The sequence below is a fragment of the Equus asinus genome, chromosome 6 (assembly GCF_041296235.1).
Source record: "Equus asinus isolate D_3611 breed Donkey chromosome 6, EquAss-T2T_v2, whole genome shotgun sequence".
Lineage (NCBI taxonomy): Eukaryota > Metazoa > Chordata > Mammalia > Perissodactyla > Equidae > Equus > Equus asinus.
In genome coordinates this window covers 16,566,549-16,589,581 of record NC_091795.1, presented here as the reverse complement: position 1 = coordinate 16,589,581, position 23,033 = coordinate 16,566,549, and the positions used below count along the sequence as shown (strand labels likewise).

Genomic DNA, 23,033 nt, shown 5'->3' with positions numbered 1-23,033 from the left:
TAAAGATTTTATTTTCTTTTCCTTTTTCTCCCCAAAGCTCCCCAGTACATAGTTGTATATTCTTCGTTGTGCGTCCTTCTAGTTGTGGCATGTGGAACGCTGCCTCAGCATGGTTTGATGAGCAGTGCCATGTCCGCGCCCAGGATTCGAACCAACGAAACACTGGGCCGCCTGCAGCGGAGCACAAGAACTTAACCACTCGGCCACGGGGCCAGCCCCAATCCCAGGGTTTTTGTGAGCTGAATGAGGACCTGCAAAAATGTCCTATGATTAGGCAAGCCTACTGTGAGAGTGAGAAACAAGCCTAAACTCTATTTCCATTTTGTAGCCTGGAATAAACCATATATGGTCAGGTGGCAGGGAATTGTAACATCAGAACTGAATTTCTCACTGGTCTGCTGAGAGCTGGGTTAGTAGGTATTTCTTGGGAAAGAGTGGCCAATTAAGATGGGAAAACTCTGGCTTAAACCATAGGTAAATTAAACGGGATTCTCTGCTTCAGCCCTAATCAGAAACTTTAATATGCTAGAATGTACATTCCCAAGAGGGTGGTCATCAAATGCAGGATTTCCGTGTTGACAAATAGAAATGGCAAGCAACAGGATATATTGGAGCATGTGAGGAAGCCATTTGGTGTAAACCTAATTCAGCCTTTGCTTTTCCAAAAGGGCCTGATGTGGCCATTAAGCATGCATTGTATATCTGCTTTAATCATTTACTACAGCAAGAACAAATGCCCTTAAGATAAAAGTGCAACTTCCCCCACATTGGCATTTCCTTAAGGATAAGCACCTCTTCCTAGGCTAGGAACTGATTGCTGCACTCATCTTTGACCACCCAGTTCATCTGTGACCACCCAGCTTGAGACAGCAGACCTGCCACCTTGCTGTGTCCACCGAGACAGCAGACCTACCTACCGTGTCCATCATCACTGTGCTGACAGAGCAGTCTCACGACTATTGTAAAAGGGACATTTCAGTCCTATGTGAGACATCCTCTTTGGGGGTATATAACCACTCTGTACACCCTACTTTGGTGCCCTTTCTTCCTTTGGGAAGGAAGGCCCCGGGCCACAGTCCTCACATTTTAGCTCAGAAGAAACTCACCCAAATTTTCATTTATAGATTGGTTATGGATTATTTTCGTTGACAGTGTCTTGACCGAGTCCTTTTTACTGAGAGCATCCCCTCTCTGGATTCCATGGAATACACTTTGGGAAATACTCATCTAGACTAATCAGAGTTTTACTGATGAGGTGATGGTGGCCAAAAGAAAAGGTGACCGGCTAAGTTAGCTGGTGGGGTTCCATCCCAGAACACCTGTCTTCCGGACCAATGCTTCTTTTCCCAGCATTCAACATCTAACCACAGGTACAAATCAACTATAGATTCTTGGGGAACATTCATAGGACTTAAGGAAAATTTTTTTTTTCCAATTTAATTTTGAGGGATTGCAGTGGAGGTAAGAGAGAAGGGAGTAACAGTGGAAGCCATTCAATGCCAAACCCACTTTTAAAGAGGATCAAGACAATTTTGGCCTCAAAATAAACACCATTTTTTTTCTCAGTGGACGTGGCACCCATGAAGACTAGACGTGCTCCTGTGTAGGAATGTTCCACCTGGTCCTTTTGAAAATATAACCTGCACAGGACAGGTGGGAACACCTGGGACCTCAACCCTCCCCGATTTACCTCAAATTGACCCTACAGAGCCAGGAGAAGCCCTACAAAACTGATTCTGTATATTCTGTCCAAGAAGTGAATTTACTAAAATTTGCTTGATCTCTGGGCCTCTGCAAGGAACTGAGGAGTCAAAGATGAAAGAGCATAATACCCGCTCTGAAGGGATTTCCTGTCTGGTAGGGAAACAGATATTGCACACAGCCAGAGTGTGACAGGGCTATATGACAAGGTGAATACAGTCCCAGGAACCGATGGAGGGCAGTGTTTACAAAGCCTTTCGAATTTCACCTTGCTAAGAAGCTTGCATATTTTAGCTTGTGGGCAATGGGGAGCTATGGAAGATGTTTTCAGTTTTAAACAGAGAACTCTGGCCCCAGAACGCTCTGTGACTCCGTTTTCCCATTATCAATTCCCCTTCCCGCTGCCCCCTCCCTTGACCTCTTCCTTGGTTAATAACTTCCCGGTGTGTCCACCCCTTCCCCCACATCACGAAGGGCCTTCGTCCTGGGAGGGGTCCTAAATCTGGCCCTACCCGCCTCCCCATCGCGGGCTCCGCCTCAGGGCTGGACCTCACTTGTAATGACCTCATCACCTCAACACAACTGTAACAGGAAATCGATGCTAAGGCTGCGGGTAGGTCCTGCCCAAGTTCTTAAGGACTGGGGCAATGGAACAAGTTCGCGGTGGCTCACCCACTGCCAGATGAACCAGCGTAAAAATTAACACAGTGGCCTTTAGGAGCCTACTCCAAAATTTAGATCATTTGGGGGTCTAGCAAGTCTCTCGACAGACGCGGGCTTACAGACTTCCATCAGCAGGCTCCACGTTTACTGAGCACAACTATCAGGCAAGGCGCACAGGAACTCCAGTGAGGTTACCCCACTCTACGGACGAGGTCACTGAGTCCCAGGGACGCAAAACGACTTACTCCACATCTCCGCACTAGTAAAGCGCTAAGCCCCAAGAACCTACAGGGGAGACCGTGACAGCTACTCTGACCTCGGAGCTGCGCGGCGGAAGTACCGAGGCAGAACTGAGCATGCGCAGCCTTTGCCGCCGCAGGCGGAGTCACGTGAGCGGGGCGGGCTCCCAGGCGGGCGGAAGCGGAAGGGTGACGCCGAAGGCAAAGAGCCCTGCCCCGGAAGTCCCGCCCGTCTTTGGAGCCCGTCCTCGGAAGTGGTGCTGTTTGTAGCGGGCGTGATGGCTTCAAGGTTACTTCGCGGAGCTGGAGCGCTGTCCGCGCAGGCCCTGAGGGCCCGCGGTCCCCGTGGAGTCGCCGCCGTGCGCTCTATGGCATCTGGAGGTACTCGGCCGGCCGGGCGCGCTAGCACCGGCGCCGTTGCCCTCACGGGGTGGGGCTAGAGGCGGCAAAGCGGGGCTGGCTGTTCAGCTCCTCGGAGCCCTGGTGACCGCTCCACGGCCCCAAGTGCCTCGGGCCCGCGGGCGTCTCCCTGTTATTCCCGGCCGCCTCTGCTCGCCCTCGGAACTGATCCTGCTGCGAAAGAATCCTAAACGGAGGTGCCGGGTCACCTTGGGGAACGGAGACTGCAACCGGGATGTGGGAGGCTAAGCCGCCCTTCAGATCTGCGCCCACCTCATGTTGGAGGATCCCCACTAGCAATCTGATTGATCTGCTTTTAGAAAAAAACGTGAAAAATTGGCCTCCGTGGTTGAAGGAAGAAAGATGCCCTGTGCTGCCACTTTTGGGGATCATGACTCTGGTCCTTAGGGGACAATGTGTATGGGTAGCCTTTAGGAGTTTATGAACTGTGTGCAAAGGTTTATGTATGTGCGTGTTCCGTCGTGAGCAGTTCAGACGACATCCTAATTCAGTATCTTCCTTTAGGTGGTGTTCCTACTGATGACGAGCAGGCGACTGGGCTGGAAAGGGAGGTCTTGATGGCTGCACGGAAGGGATTGGTGAGGAGAGACCTCTTTCTTTGTCTTCTTGGGAGCTCACGGATGGGATCAGAGCAGTCTCCTCTCTGGGAGCATTTGATCCAGGAAACCTGGCTTGTGGGAACAGTACCGCTAGCCTCCAGAGGGTAGAGGTCATTTGACATAACGGTTCAATTCTTGTCTTTTCAGGACCCATACAATATACTGGCCCCAAAGGCAGCTTCAGGCACCAAGGAAGACCCTAATTTAGTCCCCTCCATCACCAACAAGCGGATAGTGGGCTGCATCTGTAAGTACCTCACCACTGTTTCCCTATTCATTTATTTAATATATCCTACTATACAGGATGTCTACAAGCTGCTTCAAATCTTTTGTTTATGTGTATAAAGAGGATATGTGTGTAAATGAGTTATTCTAAGGGTCCTGGCAGTCAAGCCTCATTAGCCTGAGTAGGTCATCCTTACTGTAAAGAGACATAGACTGTCTTTAATACTGGCTCATTGGAGATGCAGCATGAAGGAGTGCTCATCCAGAAAATATTTACTGTACTTCCTCTTTGCCAGAGACCGTTTTAGGCATTAGGAATATATACCAGAATGGACTCTGCTTTGGGATTCTACATATGCAGGGGAACTGTTAGAACTATAGTGACTCTGATATGAGGTCAGTTTACTCACAGGTAAACTCAGGGCCTCAGTTTCTTTATCTGAAAAGTGGTGAGGAGAGCTTGAACTGATTCCTTAAGATGTCAGCCATAACTTTGTGTCTCAGAGGTGGCTGAGGATGAGATTAATATTGAAAGTCTCCCCTTCTAGGCTGGATGACCTTCAACCACCTTTTTCCTTTCAGGTGAAGAAGACAACAGTGCTGTCATCTGGTTCTGGCTGCACAAAGGCGAGACCCAGCGGTGCCCTAGCTGTGGAGCCCATTACAAGCTGGTGCCCCACCAGCTGGCCCACTGAATCTTTGCACTAACTTACTCAAAATGTGCTATAAAGTTTCTTCTTTCCAGTAAAGACTAGCCATTGCATTGGCTCCTTCTCCCACAGTTGGCTGATCTTCTTTCTTTCCTGTATTTTTGGGGAGGCAAGGATGATTCTTATATTGGGAATAGCTATCCGTGAATATTGGCTTGTCATCCAGTTGCGTACACTGAGATTGACAATCTTATAATACAATGATTGGGACCACCTGGAATGGGGAAGGTGTGGGTGTGGTGTCAGGTTGACTGGACTTGTAATAGTGGCTCCCTCATTTAACTTTGCCACTGGGGGCATGCTCTCTGAGGGTAGGTTACATCTACCAAAAAAAGATAAATACGTTCTGAGGTGTTAGAAGTAATAATAACACATATAAACACAGTGCCCTTGTGAGGAGAGTTTCAGAGACTTTAAAGTGGTTCATGGTTCATGGGGATACCATCAGCAAAATCTAGAATATGGGACAATTCCAGAAACCAATGACGAGTTTCTTCAAATAAATTGCATGGAGAAAAAAAAGGTAGAACCTATCAAGTGAAATGGACATGAGGGAGATACCAACCAAGAACAATGCAGGGACTTTGGATCTTGATGCGAAAAACCAACGGTAAAAAAAAAGAAGAAATTGAACTCTGGACGTGCAATATTTAGGGATTTATTAAATTTTAGATGTGTTAATGAAATTAGGTTTTTTTAATGCTTTAGAGATACATACTGAGGTTCTTAGAGGTGACCTATGACTGGGATTAGCTTTAAAACAGTGGGAAGAAGGGGGAGAGAGAAGTTGGTCCATTGTAGCCAGGTACAAGAGGGGTCATTGTTTCTACTTTTGTGTGTTTGAACTTGACTATAATAAAAAACAAACAAACAGAGTTGAGGGGGAAAGAGAAAAAAAATCCAATTCAGCCACTTTGTACGTGTTAACACCTTGGACAATTAACTTCTCAAAAATATTTGTAAAATGGAACTAGTACCTTTGCATTTTGTGTTGGGATTAGCCACAGAGGTGGCTTTAGTTACTGTCTCCACAAAATTGGTTCGAACTAGCTCTTTCACTTGAACTGATGATGAGAGGTGAAGAGAAAAGCCCTTTCCCCTAGTCTTGCCTTACCTGCTCTTAGAGTCAAAGCTGCTGCCTCCATTCCTTGCTGTCTGTCATTCTCTCATTTCCAGGAAATGCCCAGGCATTTATCTGCCATTCAAGGCCCTTCCCTTTGGGAGAGGAACACCCTAGATAGCCATCTGTTTAATCTGCCCATACCACTCCCACCTTCAGTGCTGTTCCAGGCGAGTTTCCCAATAACTTTATCATGAAGGCTGCTCTGGTGCTCTGCTCTGAATGCCTCCTGCATTCCTTCTTTTTCACTGCTTCCCTTTCCAATCAAAACTCTGCTTAGGGTAAGCTTTTGACCCCTACATCATTAATCTGGTCTGTCTTCTCCTCCTCCATCTCTAAGCCCCCCTTCTTTGTCTTTTTTAAAATTGTAACCAATTCTCCTCTAAAGAAAGAAAAATCTCCAGTACATTTCCAGACTGGTAGGCAGAATAACAGCCCCCTAAAGATGTTCATGTCCTAATCCTAGAACCTAATGGTCACGGAGTAAAAGGGAATTAAGGTTGCTAATCAGCTGACCTTAAAATAGGGAGATTATCCTGAGTCATCCAGTGGGCCCAGTAATCACAAGGGCGGCTGAAGAAGTCAGAGGGAGATGTGACTGGAAGAATGGTCAGAGAGATGCCATGTTGGTTTGAAGATGGAAGAAGGGGGCCACAGGCCAAGGAATGCAGCTAGCCTCTAGAAGCTGAGAAAGGCAAGGAAATGATTCCACCCTAGTCTCCAGAAAGAACTGCAGCCCCGCTGACACCTTGATTTCAGCTCAGTGAGACCAGTGTTGGACTTGTATAGAACTATAAGATAATTGTGTTGCTTTAAGCCACTAAGTGTGCAATAATTTATTACTGCAGCAATAGATCGGCTAACTCCTGCCTCCTAAGTTAGTGGGTCTCAAATTCAGCTGCACATTAGAATCACCTGGGGATGGATTACAACTCCCAACGCCCAGATCACACCCAGACCATTAAGCAGTCTCTGGGGGTGGAACCCAGGCATCAGAACAGTAAAGCTCTCCAGGTGATTTCCACTGCAGCCAAGGCTGAGAACCTCTGTCTTGGGCTAACCACTTACTATGAGTAGCTCTTTTCCTTGCCTCTTGGTAACTGGGAGCCCCAGGGGCACAGAGGAAATGTAATGTCCCCCACTAGGAGCACCAAGCCTTTGCTTTTTGCGTAGAAGTGGGCTTCATCTGAACCTTTGGCCACTTAGCAGTTTAGAAATTGGATCCCATCTCCCCTGACTAGGGAAGAATACAGGCCTCACTCTAATGGTATTAAACAATCTGCATGTACAGAATAAGAACTTTTTTTCTGGAACTACTTGAGTGTAAGTTGCTGATCTGATGCCCCCTCACACTTGAGTGTGTATTTCTTGCAAAGACATTGTCTTAAGTACCTACAATATGACCATCAAAATCAGGAAATTACAATTGATACATGTCTACCATTTAATCCTCATACCTTACTCAAGTTTTGCCAAATGTTCCTATAACATCCTTTATAGCAAAAGGATCCAGTTCAGAACCACGTGTTGCCTTTAGTTGTCATGTCCCTTTCATCTCCAGTCTGGAACAGTTCCTCAGTCTTTCCTTGACTCTTGAAAATTCACCAACACCTTGAGTTTGTCTGATGTTTCCCTCTTGATGGGATTCAGGTTATGCACCTTGGGTAGGAGTACCACGAGGTGGTGCTGCACCTTCTCAGAAGGCATGTCGTCAGTTTGTGCCACTGCTGATGGGGTTCACTTTGATCATTTGATTAAGCTAATGTCTGCCAGGCTCCTCCACTGTGAAGTTACTCCTTAATTATGAATAAGTGTCTTAGGGGGCAGTACTTTGAGATGCCAATACCCTATTCCTCTTTGAACTTTCAGTTTATTAATTTATATCAGTATGGACTCATGCTTTCTTATTGTATGCAGTGGATTATATTTCATAACTGCCATTATTTAGTTTTTGATGTTTAACCAAACTTGTCCAGTGGGAGCTTCTTCATGCTGGTTCCTGTGGCCTTTTGATGTGTCTCTATCATTCTTTGAGCACTTCTTTTCTGGCACAAAATGTCCCAGGCTCATCTTCCAGGCTGTCTGTAAACCCATGAGGTAGGTGCTATTATTATCACCCCATGTTAGAGATGGGCCAACCCTGGAAGAGCTCAGGATTATGCAGCTAGTTAGCTGTGGTGGCAGGATTGTAAATCCAGACCAGGTAGCTTCAGCCTGAGCTCTTTTTTCTCCCTTTTTATTGGGAAATAGTTTTAGATTTACAGAAAGTTTGCAAAAATAGCAGAGTTCCTATTTACTCTTCACCCAGTTTCCCCTGTTAATGACATGAGATGACTGAAACCAGGAGATTCATATTGATAGTGCTCTTCACTAATTTTGCTGGGTTTCCCAGTGAGGTCCTTTTCCAATCCAGGATCTCGCATTGCATTGTGCTGTCATATCTCAGTCTGCAATCTGTGACAGTTGCTCAGTCTGTCTTCAAGAACTGTCCCTTTTGAACAAGAGCATCGGTCCATTAAGTTGTAGAATGCCCACAGTCTGAGTTTGCCTGTCTGTTCCTGGCTACAGTGAGGCTACGCAGGAAGAAAACAGGTGACATTGGGCCCTCTCAGTGCATTGTATCAAGAGACAGTGACTGACTACTGGGGATGTAAACTTGGATCATGGGGTTAAAGTAGTATCCACTAGGTTTATCCACCAGAAAGTTACTGTTTTTCCTTTTGTAGTTAGTAAGTATTGTGGGGAGATAGTTTGAGGCAATGCAAATGTCCTTATTTTTGCTTGCTAATTTTTGCCTGCAACAATCACTACTATGGTGTTTGCCTAATGGTGATTTTCTTTTTCCATTATTCCTTCTACATTTATTAATTGGAATTCGATTGTAAGGAAGAACTGTCCCTTCTACCCCATGTACATATTTATTCAATTATTTATATCAGAAGGGACTCATGGATATTTTATTCTATGGCTTATAATCCATTACAGATTTGGCCACTGGGCCCTCCTTCAAGTTGGTTCCTGGGTCCTTTAGAGAAGCCCCCCTCTTTTTTGAGCACTTACTTACTTTGTGGTACCATAAGATATTCCAGGCTCATCTTGTTCTTTCTCTGCCCTAGATCTGGAATTTCTCCAAGGAGCTCTGGTTCCTTTTATTGAAGAACGGTATTTAGAAACCAAGATCTGGACACTATATGTGCTCATTGCTACCGAGGTGTCCCTGCCTCTGGGCCCTCCCAGCAGACAGGGCTAGCAAATATACACATATATTTCTAACCCTAGCACTCATACACAGATGCATATTTATTTCACTATCTATCTGTATTTATATGAAAAACCATGAGTCCATACCTCCCATCCCAGTCCAACACCACAAGGTTCATTCTAACCTTACCACCTTCTCATCTGTGGCTTTTCTCCAACAGTGAGAAACCTGGCAGGGCCAGAGTTCTGTAACCATACCATCCCTGCTGGAAGAGAGAGGAGTAGGGAGTATGTTGCATCATGCTTGGCGTTAAAGGATGGGATTTTGACACTCATTTCCAGCAGAGAGAACAGCATGCATAGAGGCCGGCAGGCAAAGCAGGCCATGACGATACATAAGCCTAAAACAGAAGGAACAGACCCCAAAGGGCCAGAATTAAATGCACCAACATGTAGTTCATGAAGGTGATTTCACCAGCATCACATCATTCAGTTTTATTTCACCAGGCAGTGGAGAACCGCTTGATGGTTTGGATTAGGAAGTGGCAGAACCAAAGCTACCTGGGCTTTAGATCCAAGAGCAAATGGAGTGGGTGGGGAGAATGGAGCTGTGGTCATGAGCTGGGATATAGTGGCCACCGTGAAAAGAAATGACAGGCAGGAAAAGTACAGGCAGAGGAACCAACAGGACTGGGTAACCGACAGAATGTAGAGAAGGTAAGCAAGAGGGAGGAGTCACAGCAACAAGGCTCCAAACCTGTGTGGTTGGGAGAAGGTGGTACCATGAACAGAACCCCTAACAAAGGGTTCTCTATAAATTGTTTCCCCTGTTGAGGGCAGGTACATGCCTAACTGCTCTATGACCACAAAGCCTCACAAAATGCCCTCAAAGTCAGGCCTGACTCAGTCATCTCTCCCTTCCTACCTGGTCTCCTCAGTTCTGGGCTGTTCCTCAGCCCCACCAACTCCAACTGCCTTTGACACACAGCTATAACCATCCTCCCATGGCTGGCTGGCCATCACCCAGGACACAGTTAAAAACCCTTTCAAGGCCCTCCACATGCTGGTCCCAATCTACCTTTCTGGTTTATCTTGCCTCATAGCCAGGGGAGACCACTTACCTTTCCATGCTAACTTGGCATCACACAGGTCCATGCCCTTCTCTCCAGTCCCAAGGGACCCCCTGCCTGGAAGACCCTCCTCTACCTGGCTAACCTCTCCGGGCCCCGGGCAAATTAGCCTGCCTCCCTGGCTGGGTTAAATACCCCTTCTCTTGGCCCCCCAACCTTTGTACCAAAATGACCCGTTTATCTTCCTCCCTTGACCTGTACATTTTTGGAGACAGATATGTCTTGTTTACCATTGGCCCCAAACACACAGCACTCTCCTGGACATACTGCAGGTGTTCAAATGATTGACAAAGAAGGAAAGGGCAGACACTCTCCCAACTCTCATTTCTCCCTGCTCCCTCTGCATCCACTGCCCTTCCTCTCCTTGCTGCTCCACCCCTTCCTTCAGCCCAGCTCATCAACAGCCTTGTCCATCTCCCCATCACTCTCCTTCCTGACCTGTCTGAACTCTGAGCCTACATCACTGTTGGTCTGTCGGCCTTAGGCACGTCTGAGCCGGGCAGAAGTACTCAAAAGCACAGGTGAGGATGTGGATGCCCGCCTGCCACAAGGCTCTGTCCAGGGATAAGGGAGAGGAAAGCAGCTTTGTTCTTTGTTTCCAAGTTCTCTGCTCCCAGTGGATTTCAGGAAGCAGATAATGAGGCTGGGGAATTCTGCCACCAGGTTGAGAGCCCAGCCTCCTGGGGCCTCCTGTGCCACTTTACCCTGCCAACCACTGAAACCTTCAGGCTTCTGAGCTGGAGCCAGTGCCAGGTGCGTCCTTGCTGGTCCTTTCTCTCAAAGTCTCCAAGGATGGATGAGCAAACAACAGCAGGAGAAACCATGAAAAAATAGCCACACACCAGGCCTTGTCCATAATTATTACTATAATGATTTACAAAAAGTTTTTTTCAGGCAACTGTGTTAAATTATTGTACATATCTGGGTGAGGGAGGTGAGGGTCCTGGCCACAGGCTAAGTGAAGACCTCTTTTGTGGGAGAGCTGGGAGAAGGAATGTGTCCCCCTCCCGGCCTCTAGGTCTGACTCCTGATGAAGTGGCTTCTCCTTCACAAATGAAGCCATTGACCCTTTCCCATCCAGGGTACTGTGGTAAAGGAGAGGGAGCGGCAAGTCCGTGAAGTGCTTTGAAGGGGAGAGCACAACAAACTGAGGCTGCCTGAACCCCGTGCATCCTCTGCCCTGGCTCCAAGGGGTCTGACCCTGGGTTAGACCCCCTCACTGGGGATGGAAGACTGCCCAGCCCTCAGTTTACACCAAGGCATCCACCCAGGAAGACAGAAGGACAGTGTGAAAGGTCAGGGATGCCTAGGCGTCACCCTCTGGGCTACCCCGTCGGGTCAGGCAGAGGAGGTGGCATAAGAGGCAATGGTGTACCAGGGGAGCTGTTGGCTGCCCCTCCTCCACCCCACGCCCCAAGGCTAGTTACACAGGCATCCAGGCACTCTGGCCCTGAGAGGGATCCTGTGGGAGGAAATGGGGGCCTTTGGGCGTCTGGCCTTCACCCTTGGAGAAGCAGCCCTGAGAGCCAGAGCAAGGAACCATAGGCCTAATGGCACTGCCAAGGGGGACCCCAGAACAACCCAAAGCTGGGCTCTTCAATTCCTATATTCCAGCTCAAGACTCCCATCCATGCAGCTAAATGTTTTCGTGTGTGTGTGAGTGTGGAGGGGAGGGCTGCAGGGAAGCACCGCTGCACCACCTGCCCAGGGTTCAGGGCATGCAGGGGACCCTAAGGCCTAGCAGGTGAGCCCAAACCAGAATGGTTAAGGACTCTGGCTCCCCTCTTCTCCCATTCTCCCAAGATGCTACATGCTCCTCCTTGGGCACTAGAAGGTTTTACGATGAATAGCTCGGGAGCCATCCTCTTCATACTCCTTTTTGGATACCCACATCTTCTTAAAAGTGTCCAGGGAGGCCAGGATGGAGCCACTGTGAGGAGGGAGGGATAGCATTCTTGTGGACCTGAGGCCTGAGCCAACCGCCCTCCCTGGGCAGTCAGAGCTCCATTTCCCTTACCTGGGAGGGAAATCCACCCACCTCCACCTGTCCTGGGCCAACCCTGGGAGAAGTGTCCAGGGCAAAATGGTCTCCTCCCAGAGCCCTCCCCGTGAACCCCGCCTCACCCGATCCACGTGGAGTACAGCCGTTCCTGAGGGGCGGAGATCTAGAGGAGCAAGTGGCAATGTAACTGCCCCGTCCCCACACAGCAGCCCCTGTCCCAGCCTTGGGGGCCTTTCTGCCAGGGCCGGAGGCCAGACAGCAAGTGCATCAGCTGGGAGCAGTGGGAACAGCTGAATGGGGAGAAGCAGGCTGCGCTGTGAGTGAGAGGGCGTCTAGAGGCAGCACTTGCCCTTTCCTCCCAGGGTCAAGGTTGCCCAGCACCCCCAGGACACACAGGGACTCCTCGTAACCTCACCTTGATTTTGACATCTTTTGGGGCAAGCTTCTTCACTTCACTTAGTAATCGGTCGCCGAAACCTGTGAACACAAGCTAGCTGAACCCAGGGTCCACATCTGATCCTCTTCCCACTATTCTCCCGTATCCGACCTCAGGTGCCCCAGCTGCTATGGCCCTTCTTCAGCAATTCTCCCCGGGATTACAGGCGGGCACAAGCCACTCCAAGGGCAGAAAAGATCAGCACTGTGCCTGCAGGGCCCAGCTTCCTCGGAGGCAACGTGAGATGGAACCCAAGGCCCACAGCTCTGCCTGACCCCTACCCTCCGCCTCACCCAACACTCCAAAGGCAAACAGCAAATCCAGAGAAAATGCTTGCCATTTCACCCCACCAGATGGGCAAAGAACACACAGCGGTGGGAGGCGTGGGGGACTCACATCCCTAACTGGTAGGGTGTAAGAGGCACAACTTCTCAGGCAGGATCTACCAAATACCAAAAGCACATGCCCACCCTCTGAGTCAGCAATTCTACCCCTAGACTTATCTTTTAGGTGTATTCCCATCATGCGAAATGACAATGAATGAGGTCATCGATTGCAGCATCTTTGTGATTGGAAATGATTAAAACCGTCCCAAAGGCCATCAGCAGGGCAATGGTTAAATGACACATACATTCAGTGAAATACCACTCAGCCATATCAAAGAATTCACACTGATAGGGAAAGAGCTCCCAGATATGGGGCTAAGGGAGAAATACACGAACCTGTATAAAACACTACATTCTGTGTAAAAAAGGAAGGGGGGAAATGCACATTTGCTTATATGCACAGAGATACTGCTGAGAACACACCAGAGACACTGATAGTCCTGTGACAACGAGGGGACCAGGTGCCTAGGATGGTGGAGAAGACTCCATCTAATACATTTTAGACCTCATGTAAATGTATCACCTATTTACAAAGTAAATAAAATTTAATTTTAAATCTCTCTTAAAAGAAAAAAATGCTCACTGACCACCAAAAAGCCAATAGAAAATGGGCCATGTCCCAGGCTGCAGGGAGTGGGGTGCAGTCTGAGGGTCCAGCTGCCCTTGGCCTCTGAAGTCTTACCACCATCTTCCAAACCACGGTACCTTTGAAAAGTGTGGAGCCACCCGAAAGCACGATGTTGGCAAACAGCGTCCGGCGAAGGTCCATGTCGGACTTGTGGATGGCGAAGGCCAGCACCTCATGGAGTCCCTCACTCTCATCCCCTATCAGGTCCGGCTGGAAGAGCAGCTCGGGGGCCCGGAATCGCGCTGGCCCCACCTTTGGAACACAAGATTGAGGCAGACAGGCCTCTTCCTCCTCCAGGTCCCAGCATCACCGCTGCCACCCAGCGCCACGCCTGGCAACTTACATCCAGGGTGCTGCCGTCCGGCAAGGTGTACTGCACCTTCTCTGTCTCCAGAGCCTCATCCTTCTGCGGGTTGATGGACAGGTAGCAGGCTCGCTGCAATGGGCAGGGACACAGCCCTCAGAAGGCTGCAACCAGGACACCCGCACCCCAGGCTCAACCTCATGCCTTGGTCCCGCCACCCCCTATCCCCAACCCACATCATCTCCACGCCTTCCTGCCCTTTGTCACCTCTTTGATGGTCCGGACAACCTCAAACTCAGCTGAGGTGTGAAAGTCAACTCCCTCTTTGCGTAGCAGTAGCCGGAGATAGCGGGAGACGTCGCGGCCGGCAATGTCCACCCGCATGATGGAGTGTGGCATGGCAAAGCCCTCGTAGATGGGGACAGCGTGAGTGACCCCATCCCCCGAGTCTAAAACCACTCCTGTCGTGCGTCCTGTTGCGTACCTGTTACCAGGTCAGCATCCCTTCACCTCAGCCATCAAGGCACGGGGACCTCCTCACCCCTGGAAGGGACCCTGGGACATTTGCATTATCTGGTCTGAAAAAGGGACACGAGAAGTCCCTAAAGGAAAAGTCATCAGGGGGCTTTTTCTACAGGCAAGTTGGACAGCTGGTCACTTCAAGCAGGAGCATGGCCATGGGGAGGATGGGGACTCAGGGGACCCCAGGGCTTAGGGACCACTCACAGGCTGAGCACGGCCTGCATGGAGATAAACAGGGCAGGCACATTGAAGGTCTCAAAAAACACCTCTGCTGCCTTCTCCCGGTTCTTGCTTGGGTTGAGCGGAGCTTCCGTTAGAAGAACAGGATGCTATGAGAGATGCCAGAGTTGTGGGAATGTGCAAAGGCAACATGCTAGGCCCTAAAAAGATCTTTTCAGAGAGCCAAAACCCCGCTGGGAGCACACATAGTTGTAGCCCGCTATCCTTCCCGAGGGCACTATCCTGTTATCTGCCAGCAGGGACTCTTCCAAAGATCCAGCTCTCTCTGGAAAACTCTGCTTGGCAGTACCCACGTGCACACAATGAAGAGGCAGCAGGCCCTAACGAAACACAGAGGAAACATGGAAGCCTGACCAGGAAGGAAGCGGAGCAGGGAGAGGATGCGGCTGGGAACTGAGAACCGGCGGGAGGGGCCGCCGCCACACCTCCTCCGAGAAGGTCTGCAGCTGATCCTTGGAGTAGACGTACTGCCAGATGCGCTCCATGTCGTTCCAGTCTCGCACCACACCGTGCTCCATGGGGTAGCGGATGGCCAGCAGACCCCGGTGCTCCTGGGGAGGAGGGGGGAAGGCCAGCTGTAGCACCAGGCCCCTCACTCAGCAACTGCTTTCTGCCTTCCTGGAAGCTGCCCCTTCATCTGCCCTGAAGAGAACCACTGCTGCTTACTGGGTGTCCCCATGCCTATGGCAGGTCCTGAACTCAGTCAGCACTAGCTCACCGGTCCAACAGCTTCTCAGGCTCTGAGCCCAGCCAGCTTCAACAGGCCAGGGACCAGAGAGGGTGGCGATGTGCTCCCTCCCATCCTACAGTCCTCCCCCTCCTCCCCTGGCCAGGCTTCCTGGGCTTCTCTATCCTCACTACCAGCATATGCTCCCCCTTCTCTCCTCACACACTGCCCAGCTTCCATCTCCACTTCACGGTTACTGCTGTCAGCACCAGCCTCCTCGTGGCTGACCCAATACAGTCTCCTCCTGCGGTCACTTGTGCCTACCGCTCCTCCCAATTCTTCAGCCAGTGCTCAGGTCTCTCGCAGGGAGCTGCCCTTTGATGTCCCCCCATAGCATGCCCCTTCTCACCAAACGCCTGGGCCTCTCACCCATAGCTGTGGATCCCACTCACCCCATCTCCAAGGAGCCCCATGCCTGCACCTCCAGCTCAGGCCTGCCAGACCCCAGCACCCCACACTGTGTTCCCCAGGTGCCTAAACTGCACTTGTATGTTATTTCCTGGCCTCCCAACATTTGCTCCTCCTCTGAGGGCCTCATCTGGCCATGCAGTCCCCTGGCAAGTCACCCCAGCTAGAACACAAGAGGTGGCCCCCACAGCTCTCATTTGGATCAGTCATCAAATCCAGGTGATTCAGACTCGTAAGTCACTTTTTAATCAGTTCTTTCCCTGTAGCTTCCAAGTAGCTTCTAAAAGATAGGGCATGAAGTGGTCTGTTTCCATCCAGGAACCACGGCTCCATCTCACAGAGCCAAGGTTCCACGGCACAGTACTTCAGAGCTGGAGCCTAGAGAGCCCAGGAGGGCACCCAGCAGACGGCCCCAGAGAACAGCGGTACTGCTCTGACCACCAGCCAATGCTCCCGGGACTATGAGGACCCCAAACCCAGGCAAAGGTAGGCTCCACAGGTATTACCTCTGCTTTTGGTCCGATGAAGAGGTCCCCCTCCAGGGCTCCAGCCATCACCCGCATGTGCTTAGGGCGCCCGACACTGTGAGGACAGGTAAAGTCAGCGAGGTGGGCAGGGGGCATGGCTGAGCCCAGTCGAGGAAAACTGAAGTCCAACCCCAGTGGTCAGGAGGGTAACTGGACTCCAAAGCATCGGGATGTGGCCACGGAGCAAAGGTCAGAACCCAGGCCTATGGGACATGGGACCACAGAGCGGGCCTTGGTGGGACGGAAAGCTCAGGGTCAGAAGAAAAGGTGTCCCTTCCATTCCCTACCCTCCCTCCCAGAGAGGGCAGAGGGCTCTGGAATGTTACCCCTCACGGCCCAGCCCTGGCAGTCAGCTTCTGCAGCCACAATGACTCAGCCCACACTCTCGATTTCAGGAGGGCAGGGCTGCCGCCACCGCCTGCAGACCAAGGAAGGATGGCCCCAGGAAGTCAGGTCGTGGATCCCTTGTGCACCCCTGTCATTCCTGCGTCTTCCCACTGCCAGGGCTTCCAGAATAGAGACTCACTTCTTGGAAGACTGGCCGAGCTACTATTCCAAAATTTGACCCAAGTTCCCTGCACATCAACAGGAACTTTTAATTACACCCAAGTGGAGCTCAGAAGAAAGCTGAAGCCCTACTGGATGCTCCATGCTGGTTCTGTCCCCAGACCAGGCCTGAGGTTCTTGGTATAGCCAGCCACTTCAGGGGCCTTAGGACGCCCCACCCCAGCTGAGGCCAGTAACTCCAAAGCTTCCAGATTTGGGAAGTGGCACTGCCAAGGGAAAGCTTCCCAATGGGCTTGAGTGGCCGAAGGAGCCCTCCAGCTTTCTCCGGGTTTGCCCCTCCCTCTTACTCCTGCCACCACTGGCACCATTCAGGGAAAGTCACCCCTGACTGAAACAAAATATTTTCTAGAGTCTGAAAAGACAAGCCCTGAAGAAAACCTTTCCTGGAGGAAGCAGTGGCTGTGCATTAACTCCCTACTCTTTCTCCTTCTCTCGGAGATGTCTCCCTTTTATCCTTGCTGCTGCTACCACGCCCTGTCCCCAGGGGCATGCTGGAAGCTTCTCCTCCTCCCTGACTCAAGGAGGGACCAAAATCAGAGCCTCCAAAGAGGAAGGGGAGGCCTTGTCTTATCCTTCCTGAGCCCTCGGCAGCTTCAGCCTCACAAATCTGGTGTTTTGCCTTACAGGTGGGGACCAGAGTTGTCCTCAAAGGGAACCGTGACACAAGGCCAATGTTCTCCCAGGAAGCAACGAAAGAGTCAGGACCACAGCCTGAGCAACACTTACTAGTTTGGGAAACAGTATTTGGGAATCTGGTCTCCTGCAAAGCCAGCCTTGATCACCCCCGAGCCCTGCAAGGAAACACAATGTTCAGCTCCCAACACTCCCCTCCAGATGAAAGAGTGCCCTGCAGCAGAGGGCTGGCTGCCCGACCACGCAGCCCCACCACCCCCACCACGCAGCCTGAGGTCCTGCTAAGTGGGCAAGATCACCGACAAGTACATCAGTGGCTCAAAACTGGAGGCGATTCCCTCCCACTCCCCCAAATTTGACAATGTCTGGAGACTGAGGAGGGGAGTGGGAAAACGGATGCTACTGGCATTTGTGGGTAGAGGCTAGGGATGTTGCTAAACATCCTGCCAGGCACAGGCCAGCCCCTCACAACCAAGAACTACCCAGCCCAGAATGGTACTGGTGTGGAGACGGAGAAACCATGAAGTACATCCTCCTCTGCACACTCCAGGGTCAGCTCCAGGCAGGAGAAATCGGCCGCACAAGCTACTCCCAAAAGCCAGCTAGAAGGGAGCCCTAAGCATAGCCGCCTTTCAACAGCTCCTGCCTCCCTCCCAAGCAGACATGGACTACATACAGGACACGCGGGGAAGATCTCTGGGTGCATGGGCCAGCTGGCACTTCTCCTCACGTGGCTTCCCCAAAGACTACAGGCCAAGGAGAACTTGGTCCTCCACTGCTCCAGCCTGGAAGCTGGACTCAGGATCTTAAAGGGAACCTGGCATCTAGAAACCTCCCACCCAAGGAAGGAATCAGTGTCTCAACTCCTCCTCCCACAGACCTTCATCACAACCCTTCCAGTCTGCAGTGCAGAAATAAACACCTCCCAGTTATACAGGAGGGCCTGGAAGCCCAGAGGGACCAAGCAGGTTGCCCTCTGAACTCATAAACTTGTTGATTACCATAAGCGAATTATTTGCTCAGCAGGAAAGGAAGTGGCCTGGTCCTTCCTGCAGCTGCTGGAGAGCATCCCAAGCCCAGTTTCAGCCTTCTTATTAAACATTCCCTGCTGTAACTCAGGGAGCCCACATGGGCACTCCAAAAGACAGCCATGCAGGGATTACATGGGGGTCATGTGGGAGGGAGATGGATCCCAGAAACAGAAGTGAGTCATTATCAAAAACTCCAAGGCTCACACATCAGAGGCAAACACCCAGCCAGGGGCAGACTTAGATCCCTACCCTTCATTTTCTTCTCAAGGACCAGAAATTTCTGAGAGCAGAAATCCTTGAAGAGCAGCTGAAAGCATGCTGAGCCCAGAGCCGAAGGACAAAGCCACAAGGAAGCCAGACAACTTCCCTCTGGTTTCCAAACAACTATCCCAAACTGCTTATGGATCCTGGGAACCAAGCAGTCCTGAACTCTCTCCACTGCCCTGCCGGCTGTGGAATTTCTGCTCGGCACAGGAAGCACTTAAGGAAAGGGTCAAAGGAGCCAAGTGGCCCACCAGGTGGTGGTGGATATGTGGTTGACAGAGCTCAACCTGCATTTTCCCCCAGTCCTAGGAAAAAAATGCAGTAGGGCCTGTACACTCTGGAGGTCCTGCCGAGGGCGCAGCCCCTTGGGAAGCACTGTTGTACAAATCACTAGGCCAACCCTCTTCAAAGGATAAGGCCAGCAATGTGCAAAAGGGCAAACGCCATCCCTCCTCCACTAGGAGGGGCAGCCAGAGCCCGAGGCCGCGGAGGGGGAAAAGGGGCTGGGGTGGAAACCTGTCCATGGCTTCCCTCTTAACCCAGAAGGGTCCGGGATGCGTCCCCGGGCCTGACACACAGCTGCACCCGCTGGGACGCCCGGTTGTACTCCAGTTCTCCCGATGCTGACCAAGGGCCGCCAGACGGATGGGATCCCTGCCTCTCCCTTTCCTCCCCGCCCGCCTCGGGGAAGGCTCAGGCAGTGGCTCCACGGCGCCGGCGAGGGGCTGGCCCCAAGGCCCGGGCTATAGGGCCGGGTGGCACGCGGGCCCTCGGCGGGGTTGGCGGGCGGGCAGTGAGCGGAGGGCCAGCGAGACGGGCGGGGGTCCCTCGAGGCGCCGCCGCGTGTGTCCCCAGGGACGAGGAGCCCGCCCAACCCCCGGCTGCCGGGCCTCACGTTGTCGACGACCACGGGCTGGTTGGCGATGATGTCGTAGGACTCCATGGCCGGGCCGGGCCGGCCCTGCCCAGCAGGGGGGCTGCAGGAGGGACCGGCGGGAGAGCGGGCGGGCGGAGGGGCACAGCGGCGGCTCCCGGCGCGATGCCGCGCCCCTCCCACTCCCAACGCGCAGCCTACGCAAGCCCGGCGGGGCTGTCTAGAGGGCGGGCCCCTGGCCAATCACCGCTCCCACCTGGGCAGATTGACGGCCGGCGCCCCCGGGCAGGATGCGGGCAAAGGGGCGGGGCCTCAGGGTTCGGGCAAGCCAATTGAGGCCGCCCGGAAGAACTGCTGCGAGGCTTCCAAGGTAGGCTGCGCCGTGTGCGTGTGGGGCGCAGGGGTGGCGGGCGGATGATGTCAGGACTCTGCTGTTAAAGGGGACGCGGTCAGAGTCAGGTGGCTTGCGGATTCGCCTTGCTGAAGATGGCTTTCCCGAGCCCTGGGACCTCCGACCACGCTCCTCTATGAGCGCGCAGTCCCCGAGGAGGCCGGTGCAGGGTATTTCACCCAAAACACTTCCTCATTGAACACTGAGGATTTTTCCTTGTAAAAATCAGTTTCGTGGTAACTTGGTAGCTGGCCTTAATGGAGCACCTGCTGTGTGCTTGCGGAGCACTTCTACCCACTTTACATAGACTATGTTAAATCCTTGCAAATACTCTACTGGGTAGTTGTATTATGATTCCCGTTTTACAGATGTGGGAATTGAGGGGTTACTTATGTAACTTGCCCAAAATTATCCAGCCGGCAACAGTTGGGACTAGCATGCGAGCAGCCTCCAGCGCGCTGGGGTCAACGGCTGCAACGGTTCAAGATCCCGAGTCCGAAGTTCATTCACCACACAGCCATAGTTACTTGCCTCTATATATACCTTTCCCACTAGATTGTGAGATTAAATTTCGTAAAACTGAAGCACAACATCATACAGACAAGTACAGAAATCATAAGTGTACTCTGCAGTTGTTACAATGTGGACGCACTTGTACAACCATCACTGAGTTTAAGAAACAGAGCATGCTCAGCATCCCAGAAGCGCCCCCATCACTCTCAGTCACTGCCCTGTTCCTCCTCTGAAGTGACCACTACCCTGAATTCTAACACTACGGGTTAGTTTTGCCTATTTCAGAACTTTACGCAAGTGGAATCATAGGTGTGTATTCATTTGGATCTGGTGTCTATGCATTCGTAAAATGGGTCAGTGTGCAACCGTTAAGGATAACGAGGGAGTTCTATATAATCTGATATGAAACACAGCAGGACATACCGCTCAATCAAAGCGGAGAAGCCAGGCCCCGTGTCCAGCATGTTATATGTATGAATGTCTCTGAAGAGTGTATGAGGCACCTTCAGCACTCTGTAATATGGGAAAAGGACCGTTGGTAAATGTGCGTGAATGAAGGGAGAATTCTTTTTACAGAATAAACTTTTGTATTGTTTTTAACATGTTCATGTATATTACTTTTTTTTTCATTTTTTTAATAAAGATTTTATTTTTCCTTTTTCTTCCCAAAGCCCCCCCAGTACATAGTTGTATAGTCTTCGTTGTGGGTCCTTCTAGTTGTGGCATGTGGGATGCTGCCTCAGCGTGGTTTGATGAGCAGTGCCATGTCGGCGCCCAGGATTCAAACCAACAAAACAATGGGCCGCCTGCAGTGGAGCGCGCGGACTTAACCACTCGGCCATGGGGCCAGCCCCTTTGTCTCATTTTTTTAATTCTAAAAAATACATAACATAAAATTTACCATCTGAAACATTTTTATTTGTTTATTTTTATTTATTTTATTGCAGTTACATTGGTTTATAACATTATTTCACATTTTTGTTTTTTAAAATTGAGATATAATTGACATATAACATTATATTAGTTTCAATTGTACAATGTAATGATTTGATATTTGTATATATTGTGAAATGATCACCACAATAAGTCTAGGTAACATCCATCACCATACATAATTACAAATTCTTTTTCTTGTGATGAGAACTTTTATGATTAACTATCTTTGCAACTTTCAAATATGCGATACAGTGTTATTAAGTATAGTCACCATGCTGTATATTACATCCCATGACTTACTATTTTAAAACTGGAAATTTGCATCTTTTGATCCCCTTCACTCCCCAACTTCTCCGCAACTACCAAACTGTTCTCTTATCTATGAGTTCAGGGTTTTGTTTTGTCTTTGTTTTTTTAGATTCCACATAAAAGTGAAATTATACGGCGGTACCTGTCTTTCTCTGTCTATGCTATTTCACCCAGCACAATGCCCATCCATGTTGTCACAAATGGCAAGATTTCCTTCTTTGATGGCGAAATAATATTCCATTATATTTACCACATTTTCTTTATTCATTCAACCATCAGTGGACACTTAGGCGCTTTCCATGTCTTAGCTATCGTCAATAATGCTGCAATGAACATGGGAGTACAGATACCTTTTTGAGTTAGTGTTTTTGTTTTCTTTGGATAAATATCAGAAGTGGGATTGCTGCATCATATGATAGTTCTATTTTTAGTTTTTTGAGGAATCTGCATACTGTTTTCCATAGTGGTTGCACCAGTTTGCATTCCCATCAGCAGTATATGAGGGTTCCCTTTTCTCCACACCCTCTCCAACATTTACTGTTTTTAGTCTTAGTTATTATAGCCATCTTAACAGGGTTAAGGTGGTATCTTAGTGTAGTTTTGATTTGCATTTCCCTGATGATTAGTGATGTTGAACATCTTTTCATGTGCCTACTGGCCATCTGTATATCTTCTTTGGAAAAATGTCTGTTTATATCTCCTGCCCATTTTTTGATCAGGCTGTTTGTTTTTTTGTTGTTCAGTTGTGTGAGTTCCTCATACATTATGGAGATTAACTCCTTATCAGATATATAATTTATAAATATTTTCTCCCAATAGATGAGATCTGAGGTCCCCTACTATTATTGTTTTGCTGTTAATTTCTCCCTTTAAGTCTGTTTTAGTTGCTTTATATACTTTGGTGCTCCTGTGTTAGGTGCATATATATTCCTAAGTGTTATGTCCTCTTAGTGGAAAGTCCCTTTTGTCATTATATACTGCCCCTCTTTATCTCTGATTGTCTTTTTTATCTTGAAGTCTGCTTTGTCTGATGTACATATGGCAACACCTGCCTTCTTTTGCTTGCATTTGCTTCAGTATTGTCTTCTATCCCTTCACTCTGAGCCTATGTTTGTCTTTAGAGCTGAGATGTGTTTCCTGGAGGCAGTGTATTGTTGGGTCTTGTTTTTTAATCCATTCAGCCACTCTGTGTCTTTTGATTGAATTCTCCAGTCCCTTTACATTGAGTCATTATTGATAAATGAGGGCTTAATACTTCCATTTTATCTCTTGTATTCCAGTTGTTCTATATTTCCATTGTTTCCCTTCCCTTGTATTTCTGACTGCC

General features: G+C 50.0%; 2 protein-coding genes and 1 non-coding gene across 7 annotated transcripts in view; 2 read left to right on the top strand and 1 right to left on the bottom strand.

The window, feature by feature from the left end:
• The first annotated feature begins 2,285 nt into the window (after positions 1-2,285).
• On the top strand, positions 2,286-4,628 carry COX5B (cytochrome c oxidase subunit 5B). The gene is made up of 4 exons (XM_014859150.3): positions 2,286-2,984; positions 3,528-3,601; positions 3,770-3,869; positions 4,430-4,628. The coding sequence occupies exons 1-4, from the start codon at positions 2,882-2,884 to the stop codon at positions 4,540-4,542; spliced, it is 390 nt and encodes a 129-aa protein (XP_014714636.1). The 5' UTR covers positions 2,286-2,881; the 3' UTR covers positions 4,543-4,628.
• A 5,936-nt stretch (positions 4,629-10,564) lies between these two features.
• ACTR1B (actin related protein 1B) lies at positions 10,565-19,861 on the bottom strand. Of its 4 annotated transcripts, none has more exons than XM_014859151.3 (11): positions 19,579-19,861; positions 17,482-17,546; positions 16,168-16,243; positions 14,952-15,077; positions 14,491-14,615; positions 14,032-14,248; positions 13,804-13,896; positions 13,538-13,712; positions 12,426-12,487; positions 12,133-12,173; positions 10,565-11,938 (listed from the first exon to the last, which is right to left on the bottom strand). In XM_014859151.3, the coding sequence occupies exons 1-11, from the start codon at positions 19,624-19,626 to the stop codon at positions 11,836-11,838; spliced, it is 1,131 nt and encodes a 376-aa protein (XP_014714637.1). In that variant the 5' UTR covers positions 19,627-19,861; the 3' UTR covers positions 10,565-11,835. The 4 variants fall into 4 exon arrangements, 2 of the variants coding, with proteins under 2 accessions (XP_014714637.1, XP_070367789.1); XM_070511688.1 differs by having other exon boundaries at positions 16,168-16,391; positions 19,579-19,744; XR_011503865.1 differs by having other exon boundaries at positions 11,901-11,938; positions 12,047-12,173; positions 19,579-19,840.
• LOC123286720 (uncharacterized) overlaps positions 19,798-23,033 on the top strand; it is a 38,933-nt gene continuing 35,697 nt past the window's right edge. For both annotated transcript variants that reach the window (XR_006529492.2, XR_006529491.2), the window contains exon 1: positions 19,798-19,927. This is a non-coding gene — a transcript (uncharacterized protein). The remainder of the gene's footprint in view (positions 19,928-23,033) is intronic.

Bases quoted from the DNA above. Each gene is read 5' to 3' on its own strand.
- ACTR1B (XM_014859151.3), bottom strand. From the start codon at position 19,626: ATGGAGTCCTACGACATCATCGCCAACCAGCCCGTGGTCGTCGACAAC. The intron at 13,713-13,803 runs GTAAGTTGCCAG...TGTGTTCCAAAG, and splicing joins CGGACGGCAGCACCCTGGAT to GTGGGGCCAGCGCGATTCCG. The intron at 11,939-12,132 runs GTGAGGCGGGGT...CCCTCCTCACAG, and splicing joins CTGTACTCCACGTGGATCGG to TGGCTCCATCCTGGCCTCCC.
- COX5B (XM_014859150.3), top strand. From the start codon at position 2,882: ATGGCTTCAAGGTTACTTCGCGGAGCTGGAGCGCTGTCCGCGCAGGCC. The intron at 2,985-3,527 runs GTACTCGGCCGG...ATCTTCCTTTAG, and splicing joins GCGCTCTATGGCATCTGGAG to GTGGTGTTCCTACTGATGAC. The intron at 3,602-3,769 runs GTGAGGAGAGAC...TTGTCTTTTCAG, and splicing joins TGGCTGCACGGAAGGGATTG to GACCCATACAATATACTGGC.